We start from the raw sequence: 13090 nt of genomic DNA, 5'->3' as shown, positions 1-13090 counted from the left end.
CTATTGGCTTTGTCACGCGAATATTCTAAATTCAGACATTTCTGTGAATTCCATTGTACTGTCTGTGCTTTTTTCTTTTTTTTTTTTTTTTCTTTTTTAGGGAAGGTGCATGCTATAGGGTGCATGCACTCTCCAGAAATACAGAAAGCAAGAAATCACCCCCCTGGGGGGATGGCCACGCCACAATCCCTTCTCCTCCATTTTTCTCTTGGGATCTTGGGCATGCATGCACACTTGCCCGGCATTAGTGTAAGCCACCCAGTCCAGGACTTGAACCACAGTCAACTACATGGGAGTCCAGCAACATAGCCGTGACACCAACTGCTGGTCCCCCATTGTACCGTCTGTGGGTGAAGAGGAGTTATTCTTTTCCCCTGATGGGGAGATATTATCTTGATTTCTCATATTTCTTGTGCCTTTGCAGTGATTTCTAGTCATTTGATGGGTTATACTCTCCTTCCTAATTTCTATAAGTTCAGTCTAAGCATTCAGGGGTGTGCAGGAGGAGGTGATCTGCAGTCTCTTTGCCATTCTATTTTTATCCCTTCGTGCAGCAGATTCAGTGGGTATTAAGGAATATGTTGACCCCAATAGTATTTGGATATTTGGCTATGGTTCCCTTAGATCCATCTAGACACTCAGTGCATGGAGGCTGAACAGCAAAGTGATGAGGTTAAAAAAAAGGAAGGAAAAGAAAATGGAGAAAGGGGGGAAAAAATAGAAAAGAAAAAACCATCTAAAACAATTTTTTTTAAAAAAAAGCAAAAAATGAAAACCATGTGGCTCAAAAGTATTACTTCTCAGATGCAATGGAGGAGTCTTCCAAAGGCCTGCCCCTTGCCTCTCCACTCAAGACTGGAGACTGGAGGCTGAATTATCAGTGGACAATCTTTGTTTCTCTTATTCCCTGAAAGCACTAGTTCTCAGCTTCAATAGAGGAGTCTGGTCTAGTCAATCATTCTTTTTTTCTTTTTTTAAAAAATTAATTAATTAATTAAAATTTGACCAGAAAGGGACAGAGTGAGAGAGCACGAGAGAGATGGAAAGTGAGAAAGAAAGCCACCAGGTCCAGGACTCGAACCATGGTTGGCCATGGGGGGAGTCCAGCACCCTTAACCACACCACCTACTGGTCTCTCTAGTCTGTCATTCTTTTTTGTGAGAGATTTTTGCTACAGGGCATGTGTGCTTGCCAGAGAGACAGGAAGTGAGAAATCACCCCCCATCGGGGATGGCCACGCCACAATCCCTTCTCCTCCATTCTCCTCTCAGGATCTTGGGCACGCATGCTCAGGCCCCTTGTGTGAGTTTAAGCCACTGGGTCCAGGCCTCGAACCGCAGTCAACTACATGGGAGTCCAGCGACATAACCATTACACTAACATCTGATCCCTTTAGTCTGTCATTCTTTTTTGGGGGGGAGGGGGAGAGATTTTTCACTATAGGGCGCGTGCGCTCGCCAGACAGACAGAGACATAGAGACAGCGAGAAGTCACTCCCCCGGGGGAGTGGTCACGCCACAATCCCTTCTCCTCCATTCTCCTCTCGGGATCTTGGGCACGCACACACACGCGCCCGATGTGAGTTTTAAGCCACCAGGTCCGGGACGCGAACCGCGGTTGACTACGTGGGAGTCCAGCAACATAGCCATTACTCTAACTGCTAGTTCCCTAGTCTGTCATTCTTAAAGAGTTATCTATAGGGGGCCAGAAGTTGACATGATGGTTAAAGCGCTGGACACTCCCACATGGCCACCCACAGTTTGGGTCCTGGACCTGGTGGCTTGTTTTCTCATTTTCCTTCTTTCTGTCTGTGTCTCTTTCTGGTCAAATTAAAATAAATAAATGAATAAATAAATAAATAATTCTTTACCCAAAAAAAGAGTTATCTATAAAGAACTTAAAATAGGGTCAACTCATGGTATAGTGGTTAGGGCTTCTGGATCCCACATGGCCATTTGTGCAGTTCAAATCTCAGACATGGCAGCTTGAAAAACACTACAAAAAAAATAAAAAACAAAACACTCCAGACTTGTATGTACATGCCCAAAATCTTGAAAGGAGGGAGAGACAGAGGAGAAAGGATTGTGGCATTACCATGCTCCTTGCAGAGGTGCTTTCTCACTACTCCTCATTCTTTCCCTGTTTTTCTCTGGTGAGCACAGGTACCTTCTGGGGAGGGGAGAGGAAGAACTTGAAATAGTCTGCCACACAGTAAACACTATACAAGGGCTCATTTAATGATTTAAATATACAGGGCCCAGGGGCCAGCAGGTGGTGGACTGGTTAAGGGGTCTGGTCTCCCACTTGGCCAACTGCATTTCAAGTCTCGGACCTGTCAGCTTGCTTTCTCACTTTCCCTTTTTCTCTCTCTCTCTCTTCCCCTTTCTGATCAAATTTAAAGAAAGAAAGAAAGAATGTTGAATAAAATAATTCTTGAATAGAAAAGGGACCAGTAGTTGGTGTAATGGCTATGTCGATGGATTCCCATGTAGTCAACTGCGGTTCGAGTCCCGGACCTGGTGTCTTAAACTCAACGCCAGGACATGTGCATGTGTGCCCAAGATCCTGAGAAGAGAATGGAAGAGAAGGGATCACAGCATGGCCATACCCCCTGGGAAGTGATTTCTCACTTTCTGTCTCTCTGTCTCTGTCTTTCTGGTGAGTGCACACACCTATAGCAAAAACCTCTCCAATAAATAAATAGATAGATAGATAGATAGATAAATAAATAAATACAGGGCCAGCAAAAACCTCTCCCAAAAAATAAATAAATAAATAAATACAGGGCCCAGCAGATGGCGTTATGGTTACATAGCTGGACTCCTGCGTAGTTGACCACAGTTCAATTCCATCCCAGACCTGGTGGCTTAACCTCACACTAGGTACATTTGTATGCATGCCCATGATCCCAAGAGGAGAATGGAAGGGAAGGGATTGCAATGTGACCATTCCCCCTGGAAGGTGATTTCTTGCTTTCTGTCTCTCCCTGTTTTCTTCAGCAAATGCACACATCTATAGCAAAAATCTCTCCCTCACCCCCCAAATTTTTTTAAATACATAAATATTCAATAGTGGCAATATATTATAATGCTTAAGGAGATTCATTCTGTCATTCCCACTTAGGGATAAAAAGTAAACACAAGCCTTTTGGTCCCTGAAATTTTGTACTGTATTTTATATGCCAGTGATTCTGTACAACTTCAGTAACTAAATATATTTTCACGCCACAGTATATCTATATAAATTTAAGAAAAACACAGTTTCTATTTTAAAGCTTATAAGAATAGAAATTCAAATAATCATGTTGAATTGGTTGGTTACAAATTTGTGGTATACTTTTTTCCCCAACTTAATTTTTTCTTTGATGAGTGAGAGAGGCACCTCCAACAGAATCTTCTTGCTGACACCCACTTCCAATCTCATCCAGCCCTAGATCATGGGCATGCACATACATATCTGGCATGTGAAACGTAAACTTTATTATCCTCATTTTACACTGGAGCTCTGAGGAATTATTGTGTCGTCGGAAAAGTCCTGGTGCATTTTTGCATAGAAAAATATGTTATGACATTTTTGACGACCCAGTAAATCATATATCTTAGTTAGGAGCAGAGCTGGAATTTGTACCTGGTATTATGACATCAGTCTTCTCTTAACTGTTCTTCTATTCTTTTCTCATTTATTTATTCATTCATTCCATTAGCAAGAGAGAGAGACACAGGCACCCATAAGAGTGTTCTTGCACCACAATTCACTTCCAGCTGTAGCTAGCCCCAGATCTTGGGGGTGCACATATCTGTTGTGTTCTCATCTCCAGGTGCAAATTCGGAACCACCCCCCATGTGGGGAAGCCTTGCAGAGTACTGTGTGTTACTGCGGCACCACTCTCCAGCCCCCAGTGTACTTCATCTTCTTTTTTCTTTGACAAGGTTTTTGCTATAGGGTGTGTGCGCTTGCCAGAAAGACAGAGAGAGACAGAGAGATAGAAAGCAAGAAATCACCCCCCAACGGGGATGGCCACGCCACAATCCCTTCTCCTCCATTCTCCTCCCAGGATCTTGGGCACACACGCACATGCGCCCAGCATGAGTTTAAGCCACCAGGTCTGGGACTAGAACCGCGGTCGACTACATGGGAATCCAGCGACATAGCCATTATGCTAACTGCTGGTCCCCTCCAGTGTACTTCATTTTCAAAGAATGTAGTTGGTATCTAGTCTGGCTTTATTAATTCCTTTATAATTTTTTAAGTTTATTTCTTTCATGAGAGAGAAGTGTGCACAAGAGAGATGTGTGCAAGAGAAAGGCAGAGATAGCATCCCTTACAGGCTCTTGCCACACTGCTATCCTCTTCCCCCATCCATTCCACCCAGTCAGGATCTTGGCATAAGGACCTCGTTGTGTCAGGTCGACTCGGGATCTTAATCTGCACTTGGCTGTTTGGCTTCTAGCATTGCAGATCAGCACACCACTGACCCTACCTGTGCCACTGCCACTGCCACTGGGCCCTTTATTTTGATTTGATAAGACATCCATCTTGGCTATGTATTTGTCCTCCTTACCAAATTAGTTCCAGGTACTTTTTCCTGTTGTTTCTTCTTCCTAATTTTATATATCACACATAAATTTCATAAATATTGGCTTGTCAGAAAAATCGTGACTAGGGACCAGCAGTTGGCATAATGGCTATTTCGCTGGACTCCCATGTAGTCGACCGCAGTTCAAGTCCCGGACCCGGTGACTTAAACTCACGCCCGGCACATGTGCTTAGGTGCCCAAGATCCCAAGAGGAGAATGGAGGAGAAGGGATTGCGGCATGGCCATCCCCCTGGGGGATGATTTCTCGCTTTCTATCTCTCTGTCTCTCTGTCTTTCTAGTGAGCGCTCATGCCCTATAGCAAAAACGTCTCAAAAAAAAAAAAAAGAAGTCGTGACTATTTTCCTATGGGAGAAATATGTCATGAATTTTCTGACTTCCCAAAGTTAGAACCTCATCTGGAGCTTTTATTTTTTTTTTAAATAATTATTTTATTTAACTTTACTTACTTATAATTTGACCAGAGAGGGACAGAGAGAGAGAGGGAAAGTGAGAGAGCGAAAGTGAGAGAGCAAACCATCAAGTCTGGAACTCTCACTGTGGTTGGTCATATGAGAGTCCAGAGCCCTTATGAGAATCCCACCACACCACCTGCTGACCCCCATCTGGAACTTTTAAAATCTTAATTTCTTCTTTTTTTTCAGTTTGCCAGAGTGTGTGCACTTGCTTGAGGGGAAAGAGAAAGAGAAAACATCCCCTCATGGGAAATGATCATACTGCAATTCTTTCTGTTTTCCTTTGGGGATTTCAGATACAGATGCACACACACATAATGTGTTTTTGTTTGTTTGTTTGTTTGTTTTCCTTTGGAGAGGTTTTCACTGTAGGGTGCATGCGCTCGCCAGACAGACAGAGACAAAAAGCAAGAAATCACCCCCCCCCAGGGGGGGATGGTCACGCCGCAATCCCTTCTCCTCCATTCTCCTCTCGGGATCTTGGGCACACACACACGCCCGGTGTGAGTTTTAAGCCACCGGGTCCGGGACACGAACCGCGGTTGACTACGTGGGAGTCCAGCGACATAGCCATTACGCTAACTGCTGGTTCCCACATAATGTGTTTTTCATGCCCCTGTGTCCAGGACTTGAACTATGAGGTCAGCTATGTGCACATAACCTATGGCAAAAACCTTAAGAAAAAATATTAGGATTAGTTTATAAGTCACAAGTGTACACCTACACTTAATCTGTGCTCACAGAGATATTAGAGATGATATGAAGTAGATTGGGTTTTATCAGGGTAATAAAAATAATAGAGGTAAATAATAGAGTTACTTGGTATTTTGTCTACAGTTCCTTAACTTCTTATTTTGGGTCAGTACATACAAGTATATATGGTAGCACACCAGACTGTGGAAGTAGAAGCTGCATGCTGATCACAGTGAAAATCTCCTTTTTTTTTTTTTTTCCTGTAGGGCACATGTTCTTGCAGGCTGGAGGGGAGGAGGGATGCCCCTCCCCAGGGGGTTTTAGGATGGCCAAGCCACAGTCCCTTCTTGTCTTAGGATTTAATGCATGTTCACACAAACGCCTGGCTTGATTTTTAAGCCACTGGGTCTAAGACTGAAACCACACAGTTAGCCATGTGAGAACCAGTGCTTTAATGTTCCTGGCCCGACTAGTGACAATTCTTTTTTTCTTCTTTTGGAGAGGTTTTTTTTTTGCTATAGGGCGCATGTGCCCACCAGACAGACAGAGACAAACAGAGAGACAGGAACCAAGAAATCACCCCCCCAGGGGGGATGGCCACGCCGCAATCCCTTCTCCTCCATTCTCCTCTCAGGATCTTGGGCACGCATGCACACGCGCCCGGCGTGAGTTTAAGCCACCAGGTCCGGGACGTGAACCACGGTCGACTATGTGGGAGTCCAGCGACATAGCCATTACACTAACTGCTGGTCCCCCGACTAGTGACAATTTTTAGCAGTTCTGTTTTGTTTTTCTTTTTGAATGAGAGAGAGAGAGGAAGAGAGAAGAGCACATGCACACAGGGAGAAGGGTGGAGAGACGGGGGATTTTTCTTTTTGACAAGGTATCACTGTTACAGTCCTTTGCCCACTTAGCTAGGATTGTAGGGAGTACTACCGTGCCCAGCTTATTCAGATTGGTTCAGAATCCAAATGCAACCTTCCATATGGCCCTACTGTCTATACAGCAGTACCCTATCACTTGCACTACCTTGACTAGGCCCAATACCAGTTTTTTTATGTGTGCCAAACTGCATTTTGCATTTTTAAAAAAGAATTTTCATTAAATTAATTAATTATTTAATTTGACCAGAGAGAGAAAGGGAAAATGAGAAAGCAAGCTGCCAGTTCTAGGACTCAAACAGTAGGCGGCCACTTGGGAGTCCATTGCCTTAACCAGGCACCTGCTGGTCCCACCTTTTGCATTTTAAAAATACTTAGGTAGATCCAGTTTCTGTGGCACAGCTGGTAGCACACCAGACTGTGGAGTTGGTAGCTTTATGCCAATCACAATGCAAGTCCTCAGCCCAGGCAGCATAAAAACACAAAGATCATATGTGCACATGCCCAGGATTCTGGAAGGCTGAAGAACTGGAGGAAGGGAATCAGGCATAACTGAGCCCTGTGGAAGGTGCCCTTCTTTTTCTTTCAAAATGTATTTACTTAGCATTGTTTTAGTCTGCATTCAAAAAGGCAAATAATGATGTCAGAAAGTAAAACCAGGGACCAGCAGTTAGCATAATGGGTATGTTGCTGGACTCCCATGTAGTCGACCACAGTTCGAGTCCCAGACCCGGTGGCTTAAACTAACGCCGGGCACGTGTGTGTGTGCCCCAGATCCCAAGAGAAGAATGGAGGAGAAGGATTGCGGTATGGCCATCCCCTCTGGGGAATGATTGCTCATTTTCTGTCCCTCTCTGTCTTTCTGGCGAGTGCACACACCCTATGGCCAAAACCTCTCCAAAAAAAGAAAAAAAAGAAAGAAAAACCAAGTTAATAGAAAATTATAAGCAACATTAATATTAAACATTTTCAAATTAAGACAACTCTACATGTTGTTTAAAAGCAGTATTTTCTTTAAAGTCCTTTGTATTTCTTATAATGCCCTCCCTTTCTTTCTAATAAACCTAGCATGAATTTATCTAGAGTAGGCTTGTGGTGAGACTTGAGAATGCAAAATCTTATGAACCTGTACATAGAAAAAACATTGGAGGGACCACTGGTGGTGTGGTGGTTAAGGGCGCTGGTCTCCCAGATGGCTGACTGTGGTTTGAGTCCTGGACCTGGTGGCTTGCTTTCTCACTTTCTCTCTCTCTCTTTCTCTCTCTCTCTCTTTCTCTCTCGCTGTCCCTCTCTGGTCAAATTAAAAATAAACTCTTAAATAAATAAAATAAAGATAAAATAATTCTCTTAAGAAAGAGATTCTGAGAAGTCCTATTAGGAAAAAAGAAAAGTAATAAAAAACTGGAAAAAAATATGCCAAATAGTAATTTTATACCTCAGTGGTAGAATTGTGATTCTTTTTGCTATTTACCTATGTTTTTTTTTTTAAAGAATTACTTTATTTAACATTTATATAGTTATTTTTTGACCAGAGTGAGAGAGAGAAAAGGGGAGAGAGAGAGAGAGAGAGAAGAAAAGTTAGAAGGCAAGTCGTCAGGTCTTGGAATTGAACTGCAGTCGGCCATGTGGGAGTCCAGTGCTCTTAACCACCACACCACCTAGTGGCCCCAGCTACTTACCTATCTTTTGTCAAATTTTCTGTAAGGGATGTGTTTTGTTTTTATAGTGGTTAAATATCATCCTTTAACATTTAAGTATTCAGTCTAATTATTTCAGAGATAATATTTCTTTAAACAGGGAAGTTGTGAGATTTCAAAGTTAATTAGAAAAATTCCTATAGATACTCATTGTAGATGTCATAATTAAAATGTGAACAATCTTTAGTAATATCCTCTATATGTTAATTTTTTATTTATACCCCCACAAAAGATAAAAGGCACTTAATTATTACATTTAAACAAATTCATACATCAGGATTGGAAGTAAAGTCATAGTTATGAGAAGATGGTAAAAATAGGTGGTGATAAAATTTTAAATTGTGACTAACATCCTTGGCTGTGATCTCACATATGTAAGTTGAAATTTAAATATATAATTACATATTAATTACCAAATACATTATAAATGTCACTTTAAGGAACCAGCAGTTGGCATAATGGCTATGTCACTGGACTCCCATGTTGTGAACCGTGGTTTGAGTCCCGGACCCGGAGGCCTAAACTCATGCTGGGCAGGTGTGTATGCGTGCCCAAGATCCCAAGAGAATTGAGAGCGGATTGCGGCATGGCCATCTCCCCCAGGGGTGATTTCTCACTTTGTCTCTCCATCTCTCTCCGTCTTTCTGGCAAGTGCACACGCCCTATAGCAAAAACCTCTCCAAAAAAAATTAGTAGTATTGCATTCTTGTAAAGGTTTTTTTTTTTTTTTTTTAAGAGGTTTTTGCCTTAGGGTACATGTGCTTGCTAAAGAGAGAGACAGGGGCTGGCAGGTGGCATGGTTTTTGAGGATGCTGAATTCCCACATGTCCGACCATGGTTCAAATCCTGGACCTGGCAGTTTACTTTCTCACTTTCTCTCTCTCTCTCTCTCTCTCTCACTCTGTCCCTCTCTGGTCAAATTAAAATAAGTAAATAAATATAATTAAATAAAATAATTCTTTAAAAAGAAAAAAAAGAGAAAGAGAGACAGACACAGTGAGAGGAAAACTAAGAAATTCCCCCCACTCACCCGGGGAGGGAGGGTCATGCCACAATTCCTTCTCCTCCCAGGATCTTAGGCACAAATGCACATACACCTGGCATCATTTTCAAGCCACCAGGTCCAGGACTAAACCATAGTCAGCCATATAGGAGTCCAGCAATATAACCACTACACAATCTGCTGGTCATTGTAAGGTTTCTTATATGGTAAACTTGCTTACCTAATATATAGTAAATGATTGGCATGATTTTTTAAGAGTATGTCTATATGTAACAGTAAACAGCTGCACTATTACTTTGATACATCATTAAGTGCTGTATACATGTGTGTCATTTGTACTGTCATGTGTTTTTTGACAACCTAGATGAGAAATATTCGATTATCTGACTTCACTGAATCCTTGAAAAAAATAAAGCGCAGCGTGAGTCCTCAAACTTTAGACGCATACATACGTTGGAACAAGGACTTTGGAGATACCACCGTTTAAGAAAATGCCTTTGTAAACCTGCAGAATATTTAATTTAACCACAAACATGTGATCTTCAATAGTTATCAGCTACAGAAACTCAACCTAAGTTTACAGGACTTTTCAGAATCTTATAATTATTTGTGAACCAAACTTGAAGATGAACCAGAAAACAAATAAAATATACAATGCAATGGAATATTTTGTTGTTGAAGGCGTTTTTGCCTTGGTCATGGTTATCTCAATGGTCACTGTAAGTTAGAGAAAAACAAAAACTGATTCTGGTCTTCTTTACCAATATAATCATTGTGTAAATAATATTTTGTATATTGTGTTGCAGATGAAAGTATTCCAGAGACAGTGACTGGTAGAAGACACAAGAGCCTTTATCTGTCTTCAAATATTTTTTTCTATTTTCTTTTCATAATGTTGTCTTAACTACGAGTGATTGGAATGCCAAACACTCTTAAGTTTCTTTTCTTCTTCGTCTTCTTTTTTTTTTTTTTTTTTCAACAAATCCAGGGTGCCAAATTAAACTTTTCTAAATAATAGTAATAGGAAAAAGTTATGTTGAGAGTTTTTATTTCCTTCATTATAACTCCATGGACATTAAATTGTGGTATTCCTTTCACTTATTTTCCTATTACCTTGCTACCAAACAATTTGGAAAGCAGTATAATGGGAACAGAGCAAATCTGGTAAAACATAGAAGGTTTGAAGGTTTGAGTTACTCTGTCATATACCATGTAGATCAGTCCTCATGTGACCTGCAGTATTTTTTTTTCCTAATGTATTTGTCAAAAATCTCTTGTAGACTGTTAACTTATTCCTGATGAAATTTAGTTTCTCCTAGAATTATCCTAATATTTAATAAAGAGAGCCAATTTTAACTGCTGTAAAAGTGATTCCAGTGTGAGAAAAGGGAAATACTGAAAAATAAGACATTTCTAATTTATTCCTTATTACTTTCTTACTGCTTACCAGATATTTAGAAGCCAGTGGAACTACCATCTTTTATTCTTAATACTTATTAATCCCTTCAATGAAACTTTTAAAGAATACTGAATTTTTATACATTGCATACATTTTATAGGTTTCTTGTGCTCACTTTATTAACTGAAAAGTTCTAGTCTGTTCTTCCTTTATTCCTCCCACCCACAAAAATGTACAGTAATTCTGTTTATTGTTTGTATAAATTATGCCTGGATTTTTATTATGAAAATGTCATTGTAGGAGGTAGAGATTCATATCATGGCCTTTTATATATTATAATAAAGGCAAATGAATATTTGCCCTTAGTTTACTGGTTGAAAGTTTGTTTACAGAATTTTTCTTTGGTGCTTAAATGGTGTTATGTAAAATGTCATGGGTAGAAGGAATAAATTTGTGGTAGTGACAAAGATTTTTGTTTAGGAAAGTTGTCTTGGTTTTGAGAGACATATACAATTTTAAAATTGCCCCTACTAGGTAAGAATTTTGTACTGAAGATGTACATTTTTAATTTTACTCTTGTTAAAGATTAAATATAGAAAATGTATGCTCTCTTAAGGATCATGTCGTTTGTAGCCATAACTTAAATCATGTCTCTTCCATTCAGTTCTTTAGAACATCCTGGAAAATGAAAGTGAAAGTTGAGAGAAATGAAAAAAGACAGTCTTAAACCAGAGATAATGCATAGTTTAGGTCAAGAGTAATGTCTTTTGACGGTCTCAAATATTAAAGCTCCAATTGTAAAATACTGATAATGATCATGAAAGGTGCTGAAAAGAAATGAGGAAATCCTAAATTAAAACATTTCCGTAAAGCTCATAAAATTTTACTCCATTTTCATTTAGAAAGGGATTAACACTTCTGATGTTGGATAACTGGCTAATCACATTGAAGGACTACGTAGTTCTAGCTTAACTTTGTAAATTGCCTTGAAAATTATCATGGTTATTATCACTGGAAACATTTTTAGATAACGAAGATTTCAAATGTTTAAAGAGTGAAGTTAATATTGAACTCAGATGAGTAAGAAAATTATATTACTGTGTGACGATCCATCCTCACATAGGAGTTACTTAACTTTCTTGATCAGGTTGACCTAATGCTAGAGAACTGTTTCTATGACTGACTTTGACCACTTTGTATTTAAAGCTGAATTTTTTAAAATAGAAGGGCCATAAAGATATTGTAGAAAGGAAGGGATTGGTTTGCTCTTTTTCAGTAAAGGTAGAAGTTGCAGGTTTTTCTGAATTAATATTAGATTTAGATGTGACCTATTAAATTTTGTATTGAGTTCTGTGTTATGTTACTTCCTAAAAAATAATGCTTCAGTTTAACCATTAGTGTGCTCTTCATGTTAATATGGCAGAGTTTTTTAATATAAACTGAAAACTCACCAATGTACTGGTCTTTGAACCAAGGGAATAAATCAGTAATAGCTGTCCAGGTGTCTTAAAGATAAAGGCTTATCTAAGACAGTCTGTCTCTCAAGGTTATTAATTTCCGACTTACAAATATGCTTATGCTTTAGAAGAATGAGAGGAAAAGTAGATAGTAGAATTATAATTTAAATACATATACAGTAGTCTTTGTTTATAGTGTAAAAATTCTTTATATTTTGTACAAAAACTAATTCTTTTGGTAAAAAGAACCACTTGCATTTTCATTTTGGGCTCTAAGTCAAAGGAATTTCCTTTAAATGCTTGTCTTACTTTTAGTCTGGTCTTTTGTACATTCCTTTAGAAGAAATTAATTAAAAGTTACAGCTGCATAAAGTGGGTTTTTATCCTAATGGATTGGAAATAAATGGTCAACTTTATTTTGTCTTTAGTTTTTTAATTTAAAACTTGAGATTTCTGGAATTACAGATGATAATGAAAGAGTAGCCTGTATTAGACTAACTCTTTTGCCAATAACAATTTTAAGCTGTGAACAAAATATGAAAAGTAATGATTAGAAGGGTCTGGAGAGCAATAAAAAACAAGGCATATGCTGCATGAAGTCCTTTATTAAAAAAGATACACATTGAGCCAGCAGGTGGCAGGGTGGTTAAGGTGCTGGGCTCCCACAAGGCCAAAGATGGTTCGAGTCCCGGACCCGGTGGCTTGAAAATCATGCCAGGCATGTGTGCACACATACCCAAAATCCTGAGAGAGAAGGAAGAGAAGGGATTGCGACATGGCCATTCCCCACTGGAGGGTGATTTCTCACTTTTCCTGTCTCTCTCTGGTGAGTGCATGCACCCTATCATAAAAACCTCAAAACAAATTGGCCTTTAGCCACAAGGTAATTTTCAGTTTGTATAGTTCACT

General features: G+C 39.7%; 1 protein-coding gene across 1 annotated transcript in view; it reads left to right on the top strand.

Moving 5' to 3' along the window:
• The window catches only part of SPAST (spastin), a 95968-nt gene extending 85094 nt beyond the window's left edge, over positions 1-10874 (top strand). Inside the window, exon 20 of the mRNA XM_006168814.3 lies at positions 9690-10874. Within this exon, the coding sequence (XP_006168876.1) occupies positions 9690-9812 (123 nt within the window). The 3' untranslated portion in view covers positions 9813-10874. The remainder of the gene's footprint in view (positions 1-9689) is intronic.
• Positions 10875-13090: the final 2216 nt, after the last annotated feature.

This window comes from Tupaia chinensis, unplaced genomic scaffold (genome assembly GCF_000334495.1).
Source record: "Tupaia chinensis unplaced genomic scaffold, TupChi_1.0 Scaffold146177_1, whole genome shotgun sequence".
NCBI classification, from domain to species: Eukaryota; Metazoa; Chordata; class Mammalia; order Scandentia; family Tupaiidae; genus Tupaia; species Tupaia belangeri.
The sequence above is the reverse complement of the archived record's forward strand: the minus strand, read 5'-3'. Positions and strand labels throughout refer to the sequence as shown.